General features: G+C 42.3%; 1 protein-coding gene across 1 annotated transcript; it reads right to left on the bottom strand.

Moving 5' to 3' along the window:
* Positions 1 to 1,697: 1,697 nt before the first annotated feature.
* LOC106563533 (CD81 antigen) lies at positions 1,698 to 21,305 on the bottom strand. The gene is made up of 8 exons (XM_014129215.2): positions 21,003 to 21,305; positions 15,606 to 15,720; positions 5,360 to 5,457; positions 5,182 to 5,256; positions 4,807 to 4,932; positions 4,558 to 4,656; positions 4,369 to 4,452; positions 1,698 to 4,243 (listed from the first exon to the last, which is right to left on the bottom strand). Exons 1-8 carry the CDS (start codon positions 21,066 to 21,068, stop codon positions 4,181 to 4,183), a joined length of 726 nt encoding a protein of 241 aa, XP_013984690.1. The 5' UTR covers positions 21,069 to 21,305; the 3' UTR covers positions 1,698 to 4,180.
* Positions 21,306 to 27,573: the final 6,268 nt, after the last annotated feature.

Below are 27,573 nucleotides of genomic sequence, written 5' to 3'. Positions count from 1 at the left end.
AACGGTTGGGGGTCTCGGTCAGCCTGACCTCGGGTTTCCACCCCGAAAGTAATGGGCAAGTGGAGAGAGTGAACCAAGAAGTGGGTAGGTTTCTAAGGACGTATTGCCGGGACCGGCCCAGGGAGTGGGCGAGGTACGTCCCATGGGCAGAGGTAGCCCAAAACTTCCTCCGTCACTCATCAACCAATATGTCACCGTTTCAGTGCGTGTTGGGCTACCAGCCGGTCCTGGCTCCATGGCACCAGAGCCAGACCGAGGCTCCTGCGGTGGAGGAGTGGGTGCAGCGCTCGAAGGACACTTGGAGAGCCGTCCAAGACGCACTCACTAAGGCGAGTGGACGGCAGAAGAAGAGCGCTGACCAGCACCGCAGTGAGACCCCTGTGTTTGCACCAGGGGATCGAGTCTGGCTCTCGGCTCGAAACCTACCCCTCCGCTTGCCCTGCCGGAAGCTGGGCCCGCAGTGTGTAGGGCCATTTAAAGTCCTGAGGAGGATAAACGAGGTGTGTTACCGGTTACAACTTCCATCTTACTACCGTATTAACCCCTCGTTTCATGTGTCTCTCCTCAGGCCGGTGGTGGCTGGTCCCATGCAGGAAGGTGAGGTGCCGGAGGTCCTTCCACCCCCTCTGGACATTGGGGGGTCCCCGGCGTATACGATACGTGCCATTCTGGACTCCAGACGTCGGGTGGGGGGCCTACAGTTCCTTGTCGACTGGGAGGGGTACGGCGCGGAGGAGAGGTGCTGGGTACCAAGGAAGGACATTTTGGACCCCTCACTACTGAGGGATTTCCACCGCCTTCATGGGGATCGCCCTGCGCCTCGTCCTCCGGGTCGCCCTCGAGGCCGGTGGTGGCGCGCTGCGGGAGCCGCGCGTCAGGAGGGGCGTACTGTCACGAATCCCACCGAAGGTGGCTCCCCTGCCTGCTCGGGCAGCGCTCGGCGGTCGTCGTCGCCGGCCTACTAGCCGCCGCTGATCCCTTTTTCCTTTTCGGTTGGTATGTGTTATTGTTTGCACCTGTTCCTTATTTGTGTATCTTGATTTGTGGTTATTTAAGCCTGGTTAGCCCGCCCAGGTTTGTGCGGGATTATTTTCGTCAGTGTGCTTTTTTTGGATGTGCTGGCGATCTGCTTGAGTTATTTTCTTTCCGAACTGTGGACCCGTTGTGTATGGGTTGGGCACGTAGTTCTCACGCCTGTTGTGTTGACGTCGACCGTTGTCAAACCAGAGAAAAATAAAACACATTTTTCTTACCTCTGCTCTCTGCGCCTGACTCCTACCACCACTCCTAGCAATCGTGACATGCTCACTGATAGGGATGTAAAGAAATGTGTGCAAAAAAAATGTATAGAACATTTCCGGGATATTTGACATATTTATATGTATTATATTTTTGTTGATGTTGCATTTATTTTCTCCTTACAGAGTTTGATCATATCTTGATTTCCTGTCTAAACCTGCTGACCAAATACAAATTATGACCAATGGTGCTAACTTTTGAATCCATAGATGTTTTTCTCTATATCCATATAATTAGGTAACTTTGAAATTTGGGAAATATATTTTTATGGAATTAGGGTGAAGAAAGAAAACCCTGGTTTAAAACTTTCCTCTCTAGCCTAGAATAGAAAACACTGCCACATAGGGCCTACCTGTCAAGGATATGTTAAGGATTTTAACATCAACTCGTGTACTATATAAGATGTGAAAAAGACAGGTTATTCCTTTATTATTTGTAAAATACATTTAATCCCTTAATACTTGGGCAACAAAACCAAATCAAAATCTAAAACAGGAGAGAAAGGGCACAGATTTGAGCAGCAGCGGGCTATTGCGTCTCAGTCACTACATTGTGTATAGTGTTTTTACAGTAGGGCAGTGACATAGATACTAAAGAGAGATACTCTTTCGCTGGCATTGCTCTTCACCTTTGTGTTGTACAGCATATACAGCCATGATGCTAATCTTCCCAACCTTTAGTAACTCAACTGAATTCTCAGTCCTGCACACTGCCACTGAAGCCGACACACATTTTTCTTTTGACAACGTACCAGACAAAATATCACAATGAAAGGCATAGCTACATTGTCTTTACATGGTCATTAGTACAATAATATATAGCTGTACATGTTACAAGACACTTAACCATATATCAGCATAGGCATTATGTGTTAACAAGACTAGGTTTTGGTTGGCTTAGAAAGCCGTACAGTCTATTATGTAGGACTACACAAATGATGATGGAGTGAGTATGTGTGAGTGTTTAAGTGCTTATGTGTGTATATAGGTGAATGTTAAGGGCCTGGTTCCACTTCAGTCCCTAGCCTCTACCCCTTCCGTGTTAACAGATCTATAAGGACTGGATAGGTGTAGATAATAGGGTGATAGCTCCACCTCGCCCTCTAATAAATCAGATTCAAATCTGTAAACTCTGAAGGGAAGCTGAAGATTGAAATGGAACCGGTCGAGAAGTGCTTTGCAGTTGAGCAGGCAACCCTAGTCACAGTGGAGCAAGAACGTATGACAAGAGCTCCCCCTGGCTTTGGAACCATAGCCATGGAATACCATGAAGCATCACAACAGGTCTGCCCCCTAGTGGTTGGTTGGTTGTGGACTTGACTTGTTGACATGGCCAGTATTGGACTTCCTGACACACAAACTCAACCTCTCACAACCGCATGGTCAGTGGTATTATACAGTATCATCATACAGCACAGATACAACATTGTCCGGCAAGTCCCAGCATAATAAGATGTTTGACTGTCAGAGTATAACAAGCAGGGGTAAAAAGTATTCTTTGAAAATAAACTAGATTTGTCTGAATGGCTGAAGAGGTGACATTTATTTTTTATTTTTTTTCTTAATCTTTTTTTTTGCGTTTATGGCACCTGGTATTCCCAGGCGGTCTGCCGTCCCAGTACTAACCAGGCCCGACCCTGAACAGGCGTGTTCAGGGTGGTATGGCCACAAGCGTATTTTTTACCCCGTATTAGGTCCTTTGGCTCATCTCTGCAACGGGCTCAGGAGAGGTGAAGGTTGAGTCATGCGTCCTCCGAAACATGACCCATCTGGCTGCCTACTTCTTATCACACTGCTCTCTTAACCCGGATGCCAGCCGCACCAATGTGTCGGAGGAAACGCCGTTCGACTGATGACTGGAGTAAGCTTGCAGGCGTCCAGACCAGTCACAAGGAGTCGCTACAGCAAGATGAGCCAAGGAAAGCCCCACCAGCCAAACCTTCCCCTACCCCGAACGGCACTGGGCCAATTGTGCGCCGTCCTATGGGGCTCCCGGTCACGGCCGGTTGTGACAGTCTGGGATCAAACCCCATGCTGTAGTGGCGCCTCAGCACTGTGGTGCAGTGCGTTTTAACGCTGCGCCAGCTTAGGACCCCAAGAGGTGAGGTTTCTGTAGGTATGCATAGTACACAGCAATAGGTTAAGGACAGGACATTCAATGTAGTTTAACAGGAACAAGGTGTTGTTGGGGAGGATGGGATATTCCACTCATAAGGCTTGGAAGCATGGGGTCTCTTTATGGCTTGGATTGGTAGGTGTTATAAAAGCACAGCACAAACTATCACTTCTATTATCTTGGTTTTAGACGGGACAGACAAATCAATAGTATCCATTCACTGTTAGTGGTTGTTCTCTATGGAGAAAACTCAGGCAGACAAGCAGTGAGTGCAGAAAATTGTGGGGAGAAGGGATTCAATACATTACCCATGCTTGACAGTCATAAAGCACTGCATATATATACAGTTTATACATATACATTTGAAAAGAGATTGATAAACCAACAGAATACAATGTTTTGGACTCCAGCATGGCATACGGCAATACTTCACAATTAACACAAGAATTCCAGGATCTGTATTCATGTGTGTGTGTGCGTGTGTGTTTAAAAGCCATGCCAATGTAAACCTCAACATTTTGTACAGACTGACATTAGTCAAAATACTGAACAGCTATCTGTGACTGACAAGAATAGTTGGTACTGTATTATCAAAAACTGTGTGAGAAGATGCATTTTTGATCTTGTACAACTGACAAAATTGGCAAGCAACTATTTGAGGAAGTGACAGGCTATAAAAACAAAATAAAGGAAGATAAATATTTTCCTTCAGTCATTGGCTAGTATCTCCAGAGGTCACTAGCCCTTGCTTCTTCCCCCCTGGACTTTAGTACACCGGGCTGTTGCGGATCCCACAGCACAGGACCATACTAAAGGTCATCTCAAAGATCTGACAGGAGAGAACAAAGAAATGAGAGGGGCATTATGGGTTTCTTCATAGAGAGACCAAGGATCGTTTATCTTATATGAGTTACACTTCCACACAAGCTACATACTCTCTTTCATAATACTCACCATAATAATAGCAACTATCAGGGCAGCGATGCCAATCAGGTAAACCTTCTCGGTAAAGAGCTCCCTGATTTTTCCATGACAGTCCTGTCAAACAAAAGAACACATTTGAGTCGAAATTGTACCTTGTGGTTTATGTACTATATAACCAACATTCTGTATTGTCCTCATAGTTGGCCTAAGAGTACTTACTGTAGTGGAAGCGGCGACTGACTTGGGGCAGATGTCTGTAAAACCTTGGGTGATTAACGTAGTGAACGGGTTGCTGATGCCCCTACCACAGCATTCCAACTAAAAGAAAAAGGCACGTGTTAGTGGAGTTGTATTAGTGAGATGTGTGTCTGGATGTTGATATGAGATTCACTTTGCTGTGTGTTGAAATCAACTTACAAGTGAGTTTTGGACAGTTATGCTTTTAGTTTAAGTATGAGCTTGACTTACCGTCTCATGGAAGACCTTCAGCACAGCAGCGGCAGCCTGTTTCTTGTCCTTGTCCTGGTCTGTTAAAGTGGTTGCTACAGAGTTCTCGTACACATTGTCATAGAAGGTAATCAGCTCTTTGGAAATCTACAACCAAAAGGACAGGATGTGTCTGGTCAGGTTATGACAGATATGGAACTCCGAAGGAATAACTGAATGTAGTTATTCCGCCCTCAGTTACTTTGTCATGACCACACTATGACATTATCAAATGGCTTTTAACTCTATCATATAGTACTGTATAATACACTGTGTGTTTCAACATACATTTTGTTTTTGTGTAAGTGTGCAATGTGTTTCTGTGTGTGTAAGATCAGAGTTAGTATGTTTCCTCACCGAATCTTTGTGCATGAATCCAAAGATTCCAGCTGCCACCTCACAAGCAAACAGGATCACCAAGCAGGCAAAGAACTGGAGGAAAACAAAGTAATTAAATCAGTGGCCAATTTAGGGGATAGCTGGGAATGGGCTGGCTAGATTCTTTGGTGCATGGTGCTCTGTCTGTATGACTCACTGTTCCAAGAAGACACTGAGACTCCTGAATGGCACCATAGCAGCCGAGGAACCCGACAACCATCATCACTGCGCCAACAGCGATCAGGATGTGAACACCTTAAATAGAGATGGAGAGAGAATAAACAAAGACAACTTAGTCAATAGTCAATATTCTGCAGAACATTGCTAGTGTGTTGTGTCTTCTACCTTATGATGAGTGCAGTCATCTTAACTACCACCAGGTGGCATGAGTTGGTGTTATTTATTTGGTTTAGCATGTTTTAATTCTGTCTAAATATGGGAACTTTGCAGTTATATTCACAAGGTGCTTGGCTCTCAATCCAATGCAATAAGCATTCATGTCTAATGTCAAGTCTCATCCAAACATTGTAGATAAATGTTATTCTTATGAAGAACATATGGCATAAGAATTGAAGAGAATGCAGGAGTGGGGAAGGATATTTTGTTTTCAGTTGAAAGGTTTATAATATATCAAAGTCGTCTCTCGCCAGGCTGTGCAATGTTTTGTTTTTACAGCTCCTTGGTGTGGTCAGATTTCATTAGCCCCTCCCATCATGCCTTGTTTTCATCCATCAGATGCTCAGACAGGGCTAGCATGGTAACCATGGAAACCCATGGTAGCTCTGCTGACCTTGGTGTGCTGGACTGATTTCACCCATAAATTCAATCATAAAACATGCACTTAGAAATAGTCCAACTATGCATAAGACCATATAATGCCTAGGGCCTCACACTGAATCTCAATCAGGGGGGTTAGGTGATATTATACAACAGGTGGGTCCAATCCTGAATGCTGATTGGTTAATTATCTTTTGTTCTGACCCACAATTCTTCTTTCTTCCCCTCTCTTCCTGTGACCTCATCAGACTTTAGCATGTGGTCCAGAGCAACAGTTGCCTGAGCCACCGCTTCCGAAGGCACGTAACATTATTGTTCACTGCTGTTTCCGTGACGATAGCCCTAAAGTTTTGCGGGGACAGTAGTTCCGAGAAGATAAGGTTGGTGTGAAGTGAGCTGTGTGGTGAATCTGTGCGGCACCCTTTTATTGGCTGAACAGTGAATGCAGCCCGGGGTAGAAATGACTCACTAACCACAGAGAATATGTCACTTTTTAGCTCAAGAAAGATATTTCTTTATGCTTTAGTCTACAGGCCTATTCTCTTTCTTTTCCCCTTTCTCTTTCTGTAACCTTTCTCTATATCTCTCAGATAAATTCAGTTCATGGGGACTTTATGCAAAGTATTACGGTACCAATTTTTATAAACCAACTTGGGGAAAAACACACCCTTTGTCTTGCTTGAAACACTATACAGGGCTTTAAGTAGGGGTACTGTATGCCACTGTCTCCTATGATCTCTCCCTCTCCCCATCCATCATCCTTAAGACCTCCACCCACGCCCCACAGACTACACTGCCATTCCATCCCTCTACTCTGTCCTTGATAGATACAAGGAGGGGCCTGGTCACGATTTGGTTTAATGTTTTTTTGTCCTGCATATTGTAATCGCAAAGCTTATTGGATTCTCGTCCTCTCCCATCCCCTCATATTCCAGTGAAGGAACAGACGGCCAGGACAGCGCCTCTCTCCTGCCTGCTCGCCTGGCTCATTTAAAAATCGATGGCTTGGAGGCTGACCAAGTGCTCCTTCAATTTCCTTGATTGTGGCTGTGCGGCGGGGGGAATTGAATCACGGATGGGGAGCTTTTTACGAGCGCTGCTCAGCCATCCCTTACCATGACATCACCAGAGCAAAACAGGGGCGTGACAGGCATGTTTAGCAGTGGGTCGATGCAGTATCACACGCTTCTCTCGCGCTCTTTCTTCCTTTTTTCTTTCTTCCTTACCACTTGTTTGAGCTATATCCATCCATTCATGCATTTTACCAATCTATGTGTGATCAACAATTTATTTCCTTTCAAATGAGTTTTCATCTGTTTCAAATTTAAAAAATGTTGCTCTGAGAGTCAACTGGTTGGCTAAAACAGCAGACTAGACTGGAGGCCTCAGTCAGTTAATCCAAAAAGCATCAGAGGAAAATCAACATTTTTGTCTTTGTGACCCAGGTGCTTCCTGTGGTGAGCAGCAAAAACAACATTTTTCCTGTGGGAAGCAGTGGCATTGATGACACACGGTAGCTGTCTAGATTTCTTATGACCAACGTTTGAATCATCCGTCCTACCCACTTGTGTACTAGTGAGAACATGGTTGCTACCATAAGACATCGTTGGATACCACTAGATTTGAGGGAAGAGTGAACAGAGCCTACAGTCTTTCCATTGGGAAGAAAAGGACATTTCAACCAAACTAGATGTTTTTATTATTACCAAAAAAGTAATGTTAGAACACAAATAATGTGTGTAATAACACAAATATGGTGAAATAATGTAGGCTTTGGTCTGAGGTAAACCGTATTTCTGCTGGTTGATTAATCAGGAGGTTCCAAACATCAGAGCCCCTGATGTGACCTTCTACTCTGACCTCACTCACAGTGGATGAATGGTGACCTACACTCTTAGACAAAAAGGTGCTATCTAGAACTTAAAAGTGTTCTTTGGCTGTCCCCATAGGGGAACCCTTTGAAGAACCCTATTTGATTCCAGGTAGAACCCTTTCGGTTCCAGGTTGAACCCTTTTGTGTTCCATGTAGATCCTTTTCCACAGAGGGTTCTACATGGAACCCAAAAGGGTTTTACCTGGACCGAAAAGGGTTCTACCTGGAACCAAAATGTGTTCTACCTGGAACCAAAAAGGATTCTTCTATGGGGATAGCCGATGAATCATTTTGGAACCTTTTTTTCTAAGAGTGTAGTGCCCTGAAGAAACCCGGGGCCCCATTCTAAGGATACTATTCAGTCTTCGCCTTTTGTACATATCATTTGACTTCTTTAGGGAAGTTTGCTTACTACAGGCACAGAAGAATATTCTGAAAACTGCACTTTGTCAAGTACTATATGTGTTAAATCCTTCAGGTAAAGATAGAGAATACAAGATGCTTCAAATGGAACTTATGTTTATTTGAAGCACATACATTGTTCTTGGGTGCATGACCAAGGATATACAGTACAATGGATTTCCACTGAGTCATCACCGGTCATTGCTTGTACGGAAATTATATGAGAAACAGGGAGAAGTGCTGACCACCCCCAGATCATCTAGAAAAAGGATGACTCCTGACCTCATTGTGTTTCAGTTATTGTTATATTTAAACTATTATCAGCCTCTCTGGAGGATACACTTTCTTTGCGTGTAATAAACACTAAACTTGGAGTTAGATTCCAATGTACACTAAATTTAATTCAATATACCATAGACTACATTCTAAACTTAATAGGTACGGGTGTGACGTGAATTACCGTACTGTTCCGCTACCTCGTACAAACCGAAATGCCACTGCTTATGTCACTATTTGAATGTGTCTTGGCTATGGAAAAACATGTAGAGGCTATGCACATGAAAACTGATACAGCACTGTGGTACTGGATAGTACATTATTATCCAGAAAAGGTGTCTATGTGCTTGTCCATGTGCGTGCACGCCAGTGAATTGTAATGCATAATGCAGCTGTTAGTCTCATTAACTCCCGGGGTAGGCAGCTGGCTCAGAGCCAGGGGGGGATAGACCCTTGAGTGAGAGGAAACATAAGGCCCAACACCAGCTCTGGAACCAGCGCAGTCTATGACATCAGGCTCTCCACACCATGGTGCTAGAGTGCCCAGTCTATGGGCCAGGAGAGAGAGATGTGCTGTGTGGAACCTAGCACATGAGAAGGTATAGGCATGAGGGAAATAAATGGAAAAGAGAAAAGAGAAAGGAGAGAGGAGGAGGATACCAGAGCAAGAGAGAGAGATGGACAGAGCAATAGAAAAACAAGAGGATTGAGATGAAGATAGAGAGAGTGGTAGGGAGGTGGATAGAGGAGTGACAAAATCAAAGGAAGGAGGAAGAGAAAAGAAAGGAGGACAGAGAGAGGTAGACAGAGCTGAAGAGGAGGAGGGAGAGTGTAACACAGACGTTAAACACAAACAGATGGGGACAAAGCTGAACTTCAGTGGAAAGTAACAGGCTAGAGGGGAAAGAGGGTGGGGCAGTATGAGGGAGGAGAGGGGGAGACTGGTGAGGAATTTTTTCCTTTCGTTTAGAAAAAAAAGCAAGAAGGACCATGCTCTGAAGAGAAAAATACTTTATGTAACGGGCAGGCTGTGATTATTTTTAAACAAGCGAGTAAATTGTTAAAGGACATACAAACCCAGTTGCTGAAAAATAACCACAGTCTCTTGGTTTCTCTTAATCAACTTTGAAGAGAAGAAATTTTAAAATGAATGCCCTGAAAACATCCACAACATAATTGGAAATCCCCTGAGGATGGATTGTGCTCCAGTTGGCTACTGTTTATTAGATCTGCATGGACATTGTGCTTCTTTAGCCTAATCAAGGCTAAATGGCTGAAGTTTCCTCTACTGCAAGTTCACTTCCCCCTCCATTTTACCTCCTTCCTTAACGTGATATCTGTTTACCCTTCTGACCTGCATTCATGAATGATAAAATGAATGACTGATAACAAGGAAGATGATTCATGAGGCCAACACTGAATGTAGATTTTGAACGTTGCAGCTAGTGAAAGTTTAGGGGAGAGAGAGGACGTTTATGAAGGAAGTTGACCGCACAAGGAAGGAATTTCATGTGTTGTATACAATAGGGCAGACAAGTTTGGCCCCCCGAGAAGCAGGACAAATCCCTAGCTGATGTTAGTAACCTCAACCTAGATTAAAAAACATGAGCTGGCGCACACCCAGAAAAATGTGTTTGTGTGGAGGTGCTGACTAACGGCGAATAAACTATAAACTATCAAAATAAAGAAAGTCGCACACTCCATGTATAAACTCCCAGTAATTTAATGGGTATTTACCAACGTTTCGGCATCACTGTGCCTTCCTCAGGGTCCTCAACCTAGTCACATAACTACGGCCAACTACACAGTATCTGACAGTGAAGTGTGAGTGATGCTACACTAGAGCTGAACATGACAGAGGAGTGCATCTGGGGGTCATATGGTGGAACACCAGCTTTTTAAGACATGCCGAGTCCAGACTCTGGATGCAGCTCAGTATTGCATTTACCATCCAGGCTCATTTAATGTTCTATAATATCTCTACCTAAAGGACATTATCTAGAGGAAGTGGTAGGGAGAGGTATGAGTGAGAGTGCAAATTTAGACTCCTGGGGCAGGGGTGGCGCTAATAAGCATCTTCTGGCATCTTCTCCCCTCATGGGTGACCCTTTACTGGAATCTATCAACAGAAAAGTGGACATAGTACCGTGTGTTTACTCCCCCTGAGTGTTTAATGGGCCAGTAGAATTACCCTCTTACCTCTCTCCTCTGTCCAATCTCACAATGCACGAGAGGAACCTGAGTACCACCCAAGTCCTGCCAAAATTGGTGGTTTTATTGGTTGTAGTTAATGTAAAATGTATTCACACTTATTTTAATTTGAGATTCACTCTCCTTCTATGTCCCTCAATATGGGTTGATACGTAATGTAAGGTCATGTGGGTTATGTGGGTAATGTGGTTATAGATCAAAGGAAAGGTGCCTCTCTAACCTCATGTGCTCGCCACATAGGTTCTTGCTCTCTGCAATACAATGCTGTGTGTTGTGGTGAGGTGCCCAGCTCCATCTGAACATAACCAGACTGTCTTATAAAACATTTACACTTTGGACCAGAATTGTCCAAACTAGCAAACATCATACACTGGATCTGTTCTCACTGACAGACTTCACTGGTGCAATAGGCAAGTACAACTCCCTTAACTTTCCCAATCACTAGCTGGGCAAGTTGCTTTCAGAACACAGAGCTACTATTTCAAAAAGTTCCAATGAATCAACATCGATACAATATCACCATCTTTCAAGCTATGACAAGCACGATGAAATTGAGTCCTTATTTGCTTATTTTCCAATGTATAACATTTCTACAATATACATCCAATATCAAGATGCAGTTGTACAGTAGCAAGGCTGCAGTACTTCCTACTGCTACTCTCACTAAGCAGATCAATAGCCTTATGATATCCCCTTGCACAGAGGTGGACAAACTACAAACCATTCAATCAGGCCACTGTTAGATGTCTAAAACGAGATAGAAATTAGAGGTTGACCGATTAATTAGGGCCGATTTCAAGTATTCATAACAATCGGTAATCTGCATTTTTGGATGCCAATTATGGCCGATTACATTGCACTCCATGAGGAGACTGCGTGGCAGGCTGACCACCTGTTACGCGAGTGCAGCAAGGAGCCAAGTTAAGTTGCTAGCTAGCATTAAACTTATCTTATAAAAAACAATAAATCTTAATCACTAGTTCACTACACATGGTTGATGATATTACTAGTTTAACTAGCTTGTCCTGCGTTGCATACGATCAATCCAGTGCCTGTTAATTTATCATCGAATCACAGCCTACTTCAACTTTGCCAAACTGGTGATGATTTAACAACGCATTCACGAAAAAAGCACTGTCGTTGCACCAATGTACCTAACCATAAACATTAATGCCTTTCAATACACAAGTATATTTTTTTAAACCTGCATATTTAGTTAAAATAAATTAATGTTAGCAGGCAATATTAACTGGGGAAATTGTGTCACTTCTCTTGCGTTCTGTGTAAGCAGAGTCAGGGTATATGCAGCAGTTTGGGCCGCCTGGCTTGTTGCGAACTGTGTGAAGACCATTCTTCCTAACAAAGACTAATTAATTTGCCAGAATTTGACATAATTATGACATTACATTGAAGGTTGTGCAATGTAACAGCAATATTTAGACTTAGGGATGCCACCCGTTAGATAAAATACGTAACGGTTCCGTATTTCACTGAAAGAATAAACGTTTTGTTTTCGAAATGATCGATTCCAGATTTGACCATATTAAGGACTCAAGGCTTGTATTTCTGTGTTTATTATATTATAATTAAGTATATGATTTGATATTTGATAGAGCAGTCTGTCTGAGCGGTGGTAGGCAGCAGCAGGCTCGTAAGCATTCATTCAAACAGCACTTTCCTGCGTTTGCCAGCAGCTCTTCGCAATGCTTGAAGCACAGCACTGTTTATGACTTCAAGCCTATCAACTCCTGAGATTAGGCTGGCTTTACTATAGTAGCTATAAGAACATCCAATAGTCAAAGGTATATGAAATACAAATGGTATAGAGAGAAATAGTCATATAATTCCTATAATAACTACAACCTAAAACATCTTAACTGGGAATATTGAAGACTCATGTTAAAAGGAACCACCAGCTTTCATATGTTCTCATGTTCTGAGCAAGGAACTTAAACGTTCGCTTTTTTACATGGCACATATTGCACTTTTACTTTCTTCTCCAACACTGTTTTTTGCATTATTTAAACCAAATTGAACATGTTTCATTTTTTATTTGAGACTAAATAGATTTTATTTATGTATTATATTAAGTTAAAATAAAAGTGTTCATTCAGTATTGTTGTAATTGTCATTATTACAAATATGTATATTAAAAAACTAAAAAACAACAACAACAACAAACATTGTCCGAATAATCGGTATCGGCTTTTTTTGGTCCTCCAATAAATCGGCATCGGCGTTGAAAAATCATAATCGGTCGACCTCTAATAGAAATTATAATGGGCCTATATATTTTTTAATAACAGCTGTCTTTCTGGCCCGCAAATGAATTTGGACAAACAAATCGGTAAAAAATGTTTTTATTCTGTATGGCCCTCTGTTGAATTTCGAAATCCCGATGTGGCCCTCGAGACCAAAAGTTTGCCCACCCTTGCCATAGCAGGTCATGGCTGAGCAGCCCCTTCAGCTGTCCCCAGCCATCGATGGCAACCCACTGGGCTGGGACAAAGGGGGCTGTGTCCATGGAGCCCCATGAGGTCATGGGTCAAGGCCTGCCCAGGCCATTACAGTGAAACTTCCCTTCTATTACAACTTCACAGGCCATGGCCCAAATGGCATCCTATTCCTTTCATATTGCATTACTGATGGGCCCTGACCAAAAGTAGTACACTATGTAGGGAGTATGGTGCCATTTGGGACGCATTTAGTCTCCGGGACTGTGTGAAACACACTCAACGGAACACACAAAATGGAAGCTGATAATGCGTATGAGCGACCTACTAGTGTCACTTCCACTAGCAATATTGCACTACTTGAAAACATTTCACACACTTGCACTTCCCACAATAAGAATACCATAAACACTTTTAAATTCATGCACAAAGTGAGTGGGGCAATGCCTCCCTCTAACAGACTATTTCAGGATATCTTAATGAGTCTTCACTTTGCCATAGTCGCTTAATTGTTGAGACAGTCGCATTCAAAGACTTGAAGTTTGTCTTACATTTGAAGCTATGCCTTGTAATGACTGGGAATTTACAATCTTGTAGATGATTATAATGTCATGCATTATACAGTTAGATATCACTTGAGTAAGATAAAATATTAGCCTACTAACATCTATGTCAATAACCTCCGGTTAATCATGACAGGCGAATGACCACAGTGATAAAATGGAGAGCTTTTGTTTCTTATAAAACAACAATTAACCTAGTGTAAAAATGCACAAACTCTACAAAAGGATTTGTTTATCATTGTCTTATTCACAAAAATTACTGAGAAAAGAGTTTTGACTGATTTTAATGTCATAACCTTAAGAAAGAGAGGATGTGATGACAACAATCAATTACTCCCTTTCCTGCTGCCTCTTACAGAACTTGGTTTCTAAGAGCCACGGGATTTCCATTAGGTCAGAAATATAATCATGGTCAGCATTATGCCAAGATTCCTTTAAGAACAGTGAGGGAAGAGGACCCAGAGAGAGAGGGGCCTAGTGAGAGACAAGGAGTAGTAGGGGGTGAGACAGGAGAATATCAAAGTGGACATAATAGTGAAACTGAAAACCTGATCCACCTTGTGTGTGGAATCATTGTCATGGTCAGAAAAACAGACAGTTGATCCTCTCTGGAGAATTGTCCAAGCCTCCAAAACAAGAAAACATGTCAAAGCCTTTATGTAGGCTAGGAAAGTGACAACATAAAAATGGTGTTTACAGTTTTCAGAATAAGAAATGTGTGTGTGCGCTCAGCAACAGTTTCTCAACAGAGATACTGCATAAACACTGCTATGGCTTCTTCTATTTGAATTCCACCCATACTGTTACATGGGTATGACTTAATGCAGGATGTGGTGATGATGGAGAATGTTTTATATAGCTGGTCTGTTGTGACACTTGAACAGTTGGGGTTAGAGTGCTGTGACCCTTGTTTAGGGTGCTGTTGGTCCAGTTGTTACCAACTACCTCTGTCAGACAGAAATAAAGACCTCAGCTATAGAACGCTTGGTCATAGCCCATAACACCCAGCTGCTAACTAAGAATAACACGATTACCAGGTGGGATCTCCCTTTTTAGTGCAATGGGAAAATTCCTGGCAACCTCAGTTCAGAATACATACATAGTGGACTGCCACAAGAAAGATACTTTTCAGTGAATTGTGAGGTATAAACCCAATACTACTGCCGCAGTACTTGTACTAAACAAAACTCCCAAAATACCTTAGGATACTATACCTGTAAATGTTAGGTAGATACACAAGTTTTATTCTGAAACTGGAAGTATGTGTGGGTAGTAGTTGTCTAAAAGATATTGGATAAACATTGCACTGCTCTCTGGGAAAACATGTTTCTTGCTCAACATGTGAGCAACATAGGCTACATTCTTCCTGATAACACAGGAGACTTTTCATTCTGTAAACCCCTTCATAAAAAGGTTAACTGAGGGAATTTACAATTCCTCACTGATGGCATTCATTTTCCAAATGAACCCACACCCCTGCTTTTGACAGAAATCAAATGAATCCCTATTTTTAATCATTTACTTAAACTACTTAAGTAACCCTAAAAGGAACTCCCATTACGTTTGATCACTTTGGCCATAATAGTAGAGAAGTGGAATCTGCCATTTTAGAAGACACTGAGGGATCAGTGGAGCATTGGGATACTGTTTGTTCTGCTTGACCTTGTCCCTGAGCACTCCAGGGGAGTACAACTACACAATGGACCAGTTGTCAAATAGAGAGAACCCAGCTCACAACATCACGTTTATGGAACATCAATAAAATGTTTATAACACACATATTCACCATGTTAAATGCATGTTACAGTATAGTCTGAAGACAAGGAGGGAGAGTGTTAAAGTACTTACTGTTTAAGAAGGTGGTTGGTGCTTGTTGGCCGTCAAACTTCAACTCTAGCAGGCTGCTGGTGTGGCTGTCATGTCGAAGCCACAGAGCCACGCCCAGGACCACACCTCCAGCGAGCTGGACAGAAGAGAGGGAATGAGAAAATTGAAAGAGTTAGACACATGCACTCACATACAAGAACCAACATTCATTTACCTTGCAAAATTCACTTTGAAGTCTTCTTTTGTTAGGTGTAGCGAATAGAACTTCAGTGTTGTTCATGTTCTTTGCAGACTGAACATCGTCACTTCCACCACCCTCTTCTCTAAAGCAACAGTGTCTCTGGCTAATCTCGATGCCAACGTAGGAGTCAATAGTGGAATCCCTGTGACTCCATGCTTTACCAAAACTGACAACTTTTATACAGCCCAGGTTTCTATTTCAGCAGTGTCTGGTTTCTCCCTGAGTTTGGATGAACAGTGAATTCTTTTCTACCATAGCCTCCATTTTGGCTCTGAGAATGGGGGACTTCTTGGCCCCCTGTCTGGTGCCTCTCCAGAAACTGCACAGAGCTGAACATAGGAGGACAGAAGAAGTGGGGAAAGTGAGGCCTTACTCAAACATTCATTTCTGCATACATGTTTTATTCTATTCAGCAGTATAGCAGCTGGGGATCTGCATACATTTCTGCATACATTTTTGATTCTATTCAGCAGTATAGCAGCTGGGGTTCGCCAAGAGTGGATTGGTGTTGACAGATCTTTACGGTTGCTATTAGGATGGGGAGCGTTGGTGTTACGTAATTCATCTACACAGCACTGCTTCTGCCGCAGTCCCAACAAACACAGGCAGCACAACTCTGACTAACGAATGCCCAGACAAGTGGAGGACAAAGGAGGCTCTGCCCACCCAGCCACCCACTCCCCCAGAGTCCTGTTAGCCCCCTGCCCTACCTTATGATATGAAAGCACAGCCACATCTGTTAACAGCTGCATGACAACACAGAACACTGGAAGAGATCACCACCCCACCTTCTCTGACATGGGGTGGTGGCTGTAATGCTTCAGATGAAGAGAGCTTTCACTAAGGCTTCCTGTACCTGGAGTCAGTGTCTGTACAAACTACTACTGTACCTCTGCCCTGCGGTTGGTAAAATCCATCTAACTGGACTTAACTCCAAAAAGGTTTACTAGGTTAGTGAAATGTAATACATCTAACCCATATCTTCACAGCAGGAATATGTTAAGACTTAACCTAAGTTAGCTGTATAATAATCATGATCCCTCTGGTTGAGTTCATTCATGGAGACTATCAAAAATTCTGCCTGAAAATAGACTCCCCTACCCAGCCGCTCTGCTCTTCTCTCCTCCCCATCTCCCTCAGCAAGGTCCATTCCACTGCTGAGGCTCACTGCTGCCTGGCAACAAGATCAACACTGCAGCCTGCCAAAGGGTGAGGCTCCTGAACAGTTGCATTCTGGAGCAGCCAAGAGAGACATCTGAACAGTCATCTCTTTTGGGATTTCTGTAATTTGGACATGAATATACTGTATCTAATACTTGAGAGACACAGACCCCGAGACACAGTATAGTGTACATAAATTACATTAATATGATACTGTACTGTATCATACAATGTTTAATATAAACTTGTTATTAACTTTTTTTCTTCTCACAAATGGAAAGAGTCCATACTTATTTCCAAATTCTATACTGAGGCCTAACGGTTCCATAATATATAAAGCTAAATACAAATTCCTTAGGTGTTGCTAGGGAAAGAAATATGAATAAGAACAGTGGACAGAAATGAAGTCCAGTGACTGGGAAGGCATGCCAGTTCTTTGCAGCCTTATTGTCACCCTCCTCTTTCGGGTGACTTCCCTCACCCCTGTCAGCTGTTGCTGTTCCCAGTATGGGCAAAGGGCTGCTCTGATATCTACTGTAGACACAGTATGACTCCCCTCCCTCCCTCACATTTAGTTTCCCCTGCCTTTCCAACATGCTGGCCTGAGAGCAACCTGCAGAGACAGGTGGCTGCATGGGGAAAATAACAGAGGTAGCATGTGTCAGTGCACAGTCATTAGTTTGCTTCCACGCCAGGGGGTCTCATTGAAGAAGGGAACTTCAGACTCCTTTTCCTATCTGGACACCAAAGCCCTATAGTCCACTGTGTTTGATTCTCTGTGTGGTTTCTGTGGCAAGATTCCACTGTAGGATGTTAAACAGTTTGGAAAGTATTCCATGGTTCTATCCCAAGTACAGTGCTTCTTTCCATTGCCTCCTCCCATCCATGTGCTGATCAAGCACAGATCTACTTACAGATGGTTTTATAGGCTACAAAAAAGATGTTGTCACAGATAAGTCACTATTCCACTAACATAATTATTAGGTAACAAAAGGTTTATACAATATTGTTACTATAGTAATTACAATGATATGACACAGGTGTGAGCATTCAAATCCAATCCATGATTATTTATATTATCAAAGTGGTACGAGGCCAACCAAGTGACTTGCAAGCGAGTCTTGTGAAAATCTCAGGGAGACCAACCAACCATATCATTATATTAACCCGATCCGATGAACTTAATCATGTCATTTCCATGCTAGCTAAAAAGTTAAATTCACAGAAAAAAATAACAATACACCAAAACAGCTACTATCTTCAAGTACACATCATGAACTGCTTATCTGACTTCTCTCAACTCTTGCGTGGGAAAGAACATTTTCAGCATGTTCACTGAGTTCGAGAGATGAATGTGTCACTTATCTGTGCGAGGAAGTACAGTACATGTTTTTCCTGTACTATGACTGGCAAACACAACATAGTATACCTCAGTGCCAGTACCCCACTGTGTTTCCCCTTTGCTGTATTATAACTGTATCCTGATACTACAGAACTACATGCCTTGCTGCTATCTGTCTGGGACCAGATAACATACCGCCTTACTGCCCTAGCACCTCAGCTCTTTTTACTGCAGTCTAGTGAGAGGGCTATTTCTGCCACATGCCTTGTATGCAGGGGGTTGTAAAATGCTTGGCGCACTGGTGCTGTTGATGGGAATGGCTCAAATGCAGAAGCCACAGATCCTGTAAACCACGGGTCAGCCACCGGCCCCTTTCCACTCAACTCTGATTTATGTTCTGAGAAGCCCATGAGTCTTGGCCTTCGAATGCGGGTGTACAAGAGGACATTCCCTGGCATTGTTTAAATCAGAATTATATTTGATATATCTCAATGACTTGGTGTCCCGGCTCAAAAGGCAATCCACAGGAATGAACAAAGTGATTGAAAGGTTTTCATGTGAAAGGATGTGTTCAAACTAAATGTAATTAGATAGATCTTTCTTTTTTTGCCAGCTTGTTCTTAAAGTGATTTGTCACCTGTTCAACATATGCAAAATGGCATGGGTAGCAACCCTTAATCAAACATTCTTTGGGGAAGGCTTTTAGTTTAATTTACAATGACAGCCTTTGGATGAATTATCCTTGAGAGAAAAGAGAATGGATGATATACATTTCCAGTCTAATGGATATGGTCATTGAGCAAGCAAAAGACCCCGACACATCAATCCATGCAACCACTTAAGCAATCATGAATCTTAAAATGAGTATCTCTCAGTTTCCACAGATGACTGCTATGCCACACCCCAGCCCCTACTATAATTCATCCTTTCCAACCTTCTTCATGACTGAGTCAAGACTCACAATGAATTTCACTCCCACATTACAACCCACATGAACAAGTGCGGGTCTTGGCACAGTGAATGATTTCTCAAGTTCAGTGCCCTCACCTAATCTGGGGTCACCCAAAGTAGCCTTGGGGATATGTTTACAACAATAGTCTGGAGGTCTACCAATACATGTCCTTCTGATTGTTGTGGTTCTATACACGCTCTTAAGAATACTTCTGCCTAATCATCAATCAATAACATATCCCTATAATAAAAATATACATCTCAAGACAGAAGAATATGGAATGAGCTGCAACATACACTCAAACTGGACAGTTTTATCTTCATTCAAAGACTCAATCATGGACACTCTTACTGACAGTTGTGACTGCTTTGAGTGATGTATTGTTGTGTCTACCTTCTTGCCGTTTGTGCTGTTGTCTGTGCCCAATAATGTTTGTACCCTGTTTTGTGCTGCTGCCATGTTGTTGTCATGTTGTGTTGCTACCGCTGTGTTGTCATGTGTTGCTGCCATGCTATGTTGCTGTCTTAGGTCTCTATTTATGTAGTGTTGTCTCTCTTGTCATGATGTGTGTTTTGTCCTATATCTAATTTATTTTTAATCCCAGCTCCCGTCCCCGCAGGAGGCGTTTTGCATTTTGGTAGGCCGTTATTGTAAATAAGAATTTGTTCTTAGCTGGCTTGCCAGGGACATAAAAAGACTAAGGAACATTTCACTTCCACTAATGAAAGGATGGTGTGACAATCTGTTGGGTTTTGAAAAGTTTGCATAAATGTTTGTGGTCTTTTAGTCAAAGTTTCCCTCCATCCCAATGACTCATCCATAATAAACACATGTACCCAATGAATCACAGAGGCAAAGGCATTTCAGGGGATTTACACAACTTCACAATGATTAACGGGCCTATTTTAATAATATAAAAATATCCAGAATTTAATTCAGTTCATTGGAGCCAAAAACACCACAAAAAATGATGGGTGTATGTATGAGATTACTGAGGGACAACATCGAGGTATTCCAATCTAAACAATGACTGAAATGTGATTTGTAGTCGAAAACGGACCACGGACCATCTATGTACTGGAAAAACACTATGTTCTTAGTTCCTGCACAGTCATATTCCGATCAATCATATCCTGCACTTGGTTATTATTCATATAATTATTTACTTTAGTCAGCAACATAATTTCGAATCTTCACATATCATGACGGTCTGTTCCCGATGCGGTCCCTAAAATATGGCTGCTCTTGTAGGTCCCTAAAATATGGCTGCTCTTGTAGGTCCCTAAAATATGGCTGCTCTTGTAGGTCCCTAAAATATGGCTGCTCTTGTAGGTCCCTAAAATATGGCTGCTCTTGTACAGCTAGCTATTCGTAATAAATAAGAACGCACCTCATATCGCCATATGGCAGCATAGGCTACGAGTCTAGGTCTATTTAAAAACAAAACCTCTATTTTTATTTTAATAAAAATAATACAATAAATAAAACATTAAATAAAACAACTATAAATAAGACTACTACATCGGCATCTGCAGGCCTATTTGGGTGAGGTTTTCCACAGATCGTTTACCTATTTGGCAACAACAACAACAAAAAATACCAAATAAATCTATTTTTAATAAAACTATTTTTAGCAGGAAGAGGGGGAGGTTACTGCCCCTATAGACAAGCAACCAAATGCTTGGCCAGATAAAAGTCTATATTACAAGAAAAAAGTCTCACCCAGAAGATGAAGTTAAAGAAGAAAAGCATGTATTTGATACATTTAGTGCAGCCTTCGACTCCCATGGTTGAAGTATTCTGATCCCTTTCGGTGGTGAGGCAACGGGCAAGAGACACAAGAGACACAAGGCCAGACGGTTGTAAAATGAAAATAATCCGATGTTTTTAGCCACTGGACTCTGTCGAGGTCGACACAAATAGGCAACACCCAAGTACTCCCCGCCCCTTAAAAACTAGGTGGAAGAGGAAGAGACTCAGACTGCTTCGCAACAAGACATGTAGGATACGCAATCCCTTCGCGCGACCCCGCCTCAGTTTTTTTTAATTAGCCTCTCTCCTTGCACAAATCGAACAATATGGTTGTACAACGGTGCCGCCTACAGAGCAAGTGAGGCATGGCAGTTTAGGGGGCTATGCCTATTGGGCCAGTGGGTGAGTGGGGCCGCTATTATATACTGCTCAAAAAAATAAAGGGAACACTTAAACAACACATCCTAGATCTGAATGAAATAAATAATCTTATTAAATACTTTTTTCTTTACATAGTTGAATGTGCTGACAACAAAATCACACAAAAATAATCAATGGAAATCCAATTGATCAACCCATGGAGGTCTGGATTTGGAGTCACACTCAAAATTAAAGTGGAAAACCACACTACAGGCTGATCCAACTTTGATGTAATGTCCTTAAAACAAGTCAAAATGAGTCTCAGTAGTGTGTGTGGCCTCCACGTGCCTGTATGACCTCCCTACAACGCCTGGGCATGCTCCTGATGAGGTGGCGGATGGTCTCCTGAGGGATCTCCTCCCAGACCTGGACTAAAGCATCCGCCAACTCCTGGACAGTCTGTGGTGCAACGTGGCGTTGGTGGATGGAGCGAGACATGATGTCCCAGATGTGCTCAATTGGATTCAGGTCTGGGGAATGGGCGGGCCAGTCCATAGCATCAATGCCTTCCTCTTGCAGGAACTGCTGACACACTCCAGTCACATGAGGTCTAGCATTGTCTTGCATTAGGAGGAACCCAGGGCCAACAGCACCAGCATATGGTCTCACAAGGGGTCTGAGGATCTCATCTCGGTACCTAATGGCAGTCAGGCTACCTCTGGTGAGCACATGGAGGGCTGTGCGGCCCGCCAAAGAAATGCCACCCCACACCATGACTGACCCACCGCCAAATCGGTCATGCTGGAGGATGTTGCAGGCAGCAGAACGTTCTCCACGGCGTCTCCAGACTCTGTCACGTCTGTCACGTGCTCAGTGTGAGCCAGCTTTCATCTGTGAAGAGCACAGGGCGCCAGTGGCGAATTTGCCAATCTTGGTGTTCTCTGGCAAATGCCAAACGTCCTGCACGGTGTTGGGCTGTAAGCACAACCCCCACCTGTGGACGTCGGGCCCTCATACCACCCTCATGGAGTCTGTTTCTGACCGTTTGAGCAGACACATGCACATTTGTGGCCTGCTGGAGGTCATTTTTAAGGGCTCTGGCAGTGCTTCTCCTGCTCCTCCTTGCACAAAGGCGGAGGTAGCGGTCCTGCTGCTGGGTTGTTGCCCTCCTACGGCCTCCTCCACGTCTCCTGATGTACTGGCCTGTCTCCTGGTAGCGCCTCCATGCTCTGGACACTACGCTGACAGACACAGCAAACCTTCTTGCCATAGCTCACATTGATGTGCCATCCAGGATGAGCTGCACTACCTGAGCCACTTGTGTGGGTTGTAGACTCCGTCTCATGCTACCACTAGAGTGAAAGCACCGCCAGCATTCAAAAGTGACCAAAACATCAGCCAGGAAGCATAGGAACTGAGAAGTGGTCTGTGGTCCCCACCTGCAGAACCACTCCTTTATTGGGGGTGTCTTGCTAATTGCCTATAATTTCCACCTGTTGTCTATTCCATTTGCACAACAGCATGTGAAATGTATTGTCAATCAGTGTTGCTTCCTAAGTGGACAGTTTGATTTCACAGAAGTGTGATTGACTTGGAGTTACATTGTGTTGTTTAAGTGTTCCCTTTATTTTTTTGAGCAGTGTACAATCATTGTTAGGCCTATTACAAGACCCTGAGTGTGCATAGAGTCGACTTTTTTCTTCCATAGGTTTATCTGTGACTGGGGCTCCAGGTAGCATGGCATCAAACTGTTGGGGTCTGTGTTGTGCTCAGCTTTGCATGTTAGTAGGCTAGCTAGTTTAAGGTGTAGCCATTCACTTTGGCCTATAGAGAGGCTACAGGCCGCTGTATCATATGGAGTGATATTGTTATTGATATCCTGACAGGACAGGTTAGCTCTGAGATGGAGGTGGAAGCTCAATTACTGAGACCTTTGTAGTGCATGCATTTTTCATGGCTCATTCAAAGACCCAAATAGAGTGTTTACATTTGAAGTTGGAAGACTTCCAGAATAGGGTAATTCATCAATTGTGATTCTTTGGGAAGCTATACCTCACAGTCACACCACATCTCTAGAAATCACCACCAAATATATATAGGATATAGAGCACAGATCTAGTATGAAAGTATTTCAGCATACAATAGGCACAAGCTATTTGAATATACAGTATGTTATAAAGACACAATAACAACAAAGATTATAAGTAATGTAGTAATACAAGCTTAGATTTGGGGATAGAGTAAGGCAGTCACACTAGCTCATAGACATTTATAAATTACTATTTGGGTATATTGAAATGACAATTGAACAGCCGTGAATCTTCCAGATTGTGCTGTTTTGTGTCCACTGGGTGTCAGCGCTGTACTATATCTTCATTTTAATGGATTCATGTTTTCTGCCATTTTTTTACTGTACTTTTCATGAATCATGTATGAAGAGGATAGCTGAGCATACTATATGCAACACTCTTCAAGTTGTGTGTTTTGTGGGTCATAGCTGCGTCCTTAATGGTCCTGGGGATATGGTAATGACTGCTCCATCAATCAGTAGTCATTTTAATGGCCGGTAACAATATCTCTTTAGCCTAATCTATTCAGGGATCATCAACTAGATTAAACTGCGGGATGATTTTTTTTGAGTGGTTGTTCGGGGGGACGGAACATAATTTGCGGACTGCAAATTGATCGCAAGAAGCTCAAACTGATATAATATTTGACTAAAACATAATCATTTCAAACCTTGCTTACATTTGTTTGTATTCGATCACGTGTCTCTCTGTTATGCGTTGGTTTACTTGGGAACAGATTTCCTTGTGTTTTTACAGTCTTTTATGTCCAACAATAAAAAATACTAAAATTACAAAAGGGTTAACTGTTGTAGCTCATTTTGGGGGCCAACATTTTGGGGGGCAAATAAAACCACCCGTGGGCCAAGACAATAGATGAGTCCAGTCTAAGATCAGATCACTGATCTGGAGTATCCTGATGTTGCTAAGGTAATGGATTCTGTCTGTAAGATAATAAACTCATATGATCTTGAAAGCTGTTTTAACACACACAATTGAATGGGCACAACTGAAATTACCGTAATAGCTTTTGCCACAACAGGGCAGTGTCTGTACTGCATAATATACATACTTCTCTCCACATAAGTACTTTTTCCACATAAGTATACTATGTATACGTACCAAGAGTACAGGCTGGTGGTTGTGGTGTAATGGTATTGGGAATATTTTCCTGCACACATTAGGTCCCTTGATACCAATTTAGCAACGTTTCCATGCCCCAAAGTATTCAGGCTGTTCTGGAGGGAAACGGGGGTCCGACCCGGTACTAGAGGGGTGTACCGAAAATACTGGCAACTAAATGTATATGAGTATACTATTTATAAGTATGTATACTATGTATAAGTAGCTTATATATACAGTACTAGTCAAAAGTTTGGACACACCAACTCATTAAAGTTTTTATTTTGACTATATTCTACATTGTAGAATAATAGTGCAGACATCAAAGCATGAGGAATGCGGAATGCTTTTCCAACAGTCTTGAATGAGTTCCCACATGTGCTGAGCACTTGTTGGCTGCTTTTCTTTCACTCTGCGGTCCAACTCATCCCAAACTATCTCAATTGGGTTGAGGTCCGGTGATTGTGGAGGCCAGGTCATACGATGCAGCACTCCATAACACTCCTTCTTGGTCAAATAGCCCTTACACAGCCTGGAGTTGTGTTGGGAAATTGTCCCGTTGAAAAACAAATGATAGTCCCACTAAGCGCAAACCAGATGGGATGGCGTATCGCTGCAGAATGCTGTGGTAGCTAAGCTAGTTAAGTGTGCCTTGAATTCTAAATAAATCTCAGACAGTGTCACCAGAAAAGCACCCCCACACCATCACACCTCCTCCTCCATGCTTCACGGTGGGAACCACACATGCAGAGATCATCCGTTCACCTACTCTGCGTCTCCCAAAGACACAGCGGTTGAAAAAATAAATAAATAATACGATTTCCCCCGGTCTAATGTCCATTGCTCTTGTTTCTTGGCCCAAGCAAGTCTCGTCTTCTTATTGGTGTCCTTTAGTAGTGGTTTCTTTGCAGCAATTAGACCATGAAGGCCTGATTCACACAGTCTCCATTGAATAGCTAATGTTGAGATGTAACTGTTACTTGAACTCTGTGAAGCATCTTTTTGGGCTGCAATTTCTGAGGCTGGTAACTCTAATGAACTTATCCTCTGCAGCAGAGGTAACTCTGGGTCTTCCTTTCCTGTGGCAGTCCTCATGAGAGCCAGTTTCATCATAGCGCTTGATGGTTTTTGCGACTGCACTTGAAGTAACTATCAAAGTTCTTGAAATTTACCCGATTGATTGACTTCCATGTCTTAATGTAATGATGGACTGTCATTTCTCTTTGCTTATTTGAGCTGTTCTCGTCATAATATGGACTTGGTCTTTTACCAAATAGGGCTATCTTCTGTATACCACCTTGTCACAACACAATTGACTGGCCCAAAATCATTCAGAAGGAAAGAAATTCCCCAAATTAACTTTTAACAAGGCGCACTTGTTCATTGAAATGCATTCCAGGGGACTACCTCATGAAGCTGGTTGAGAGAATGCCAAGAGTGTGCAAAGCTGTCATCAAGGCAAAGGGTGGCTACTTTAAAGAATCTCAAATTTAAAATCTATTTTGTTTAGCACTTTTTTGGTTACTACATGATTTCATATGTGTTATTTCATCGTTTTGATGTCTTCACTATTATTCTACAATGTAGAAAATAGTGAAAATAAAGAGAAACCCTTGAATGAGTAGGTGTGTCCAAACTTTTGACTGGTACTGTATATATACACTACCTTTCAAAAGTTTGGGGTCACAGAAATGTCCTTGTTTTTGAAAGAAAAGCAAATTTTTTGTCCATTAAAATAACATCAAATTGATCAGAAATACAGTGTAGATATTGTTAATGTTGTAAATGACTATTGTAGCTGGAAACGGCAGATTTTTTATGGAATATCTACATAGGCGTACAGAGGCCCATTATCAGCAACCATCACTCGTGTGTTCCAATGGCATGTTGTGTTAGGTAATCCAAGTTTATAATTTTAAAAGGCTAATTGATCATTAGAAAACCCTTTTGCAACTATGTTAGCACAGCTGAAAACTTGTTCTGATTAAAGAAGCAATAAAACTGGCCTTCTTTAGACTAGTTGAGTATCTGGAGCATCAGCATTTGTGGGTTCAATTACAGGCTCAAAATGGTCAGAAACAAATACATTTCTTCTGAAACTCATCAGTCTATTCTTGTTCTGAGAAATGAAGGCGAGAAGTTGCCAAGAAACTGAACATCTCGTACAATGCTGTGTACTACTCCCTGGCTCTAACCAGAATAGAAAGAAGAGTGGGAGGCCCCGGTGCACAAATGAGCAAAAAGACAAGTACATTAGAGTGCCTAGTTTGAGAAACAGACACCTTACATGTCCTTTGCAACTCTGCCTTGAAGGACTTTTTGTATATTAAAATAACATCAAATTGATCAGAAATACTGTGTAGACATTGTTAATGTTGTAAATGACTATTGTAGCTGGAAACGTCAGATTTTTTTTATGGAATATCTACATAGGCGTAGAGGCCCATTTTCTTTAAAAAACAAGGACATTTCTAAGTGACCCCAAACTTTTGAATGGTAGTGTATATATATATATATATATATATATATATATATATATATATGGGGCACTAACTGTTACAAATAGTAAATTGACTCAACTTCATGCTCAAAATAAGTGTGTTGTCATGTAGGTGATTCACCTGTGTGGAAACCAGTATGTGACCTGTCCATTGTGCTGACAGAACCCAAACAGCTGTCCGCGACACACCCCTCATCAATTTAGCTGCATGCACCTGTGCATCCTTTTGAACTAATGGATGTTATTTAATGTTAATTACAAAACCATGTCAAGGAGTCTGTACAACCCTGCATATACTGCAGGCTCTCCTCTCATCCTCCTCTGAACACAATTTCGAAAAGAACACATTAAGTTGCAGTGGCACTCATTCAAGGATCTGTGTTTTAGGCATATAGGAATTCAAGAACTTTATCGAATACAGAACATGTACAGTAATTGTCAAGAATCAATGTTGATCTCCCTGTAGCAGCCGTGCATCTGGGATCAAGGAGGA

The sequence above is a fragment of the Salmo salar genome, chromosome 11 (genome assembly GCF_965601325.2).
Source record: "Salmo salar chromosome 11, fSalSal1, whole genome shotgun sequence".
NCBI lineage: Eukaryota > Metazoa > Chordata > Actinopteri > Salmoniformes > Salmonidae > Salmo > Salmo salar.
Note: the sequence above shows the minus strand (reverse complement) of the source record. Positions and strands in the feature narration are given on the sequence as shown.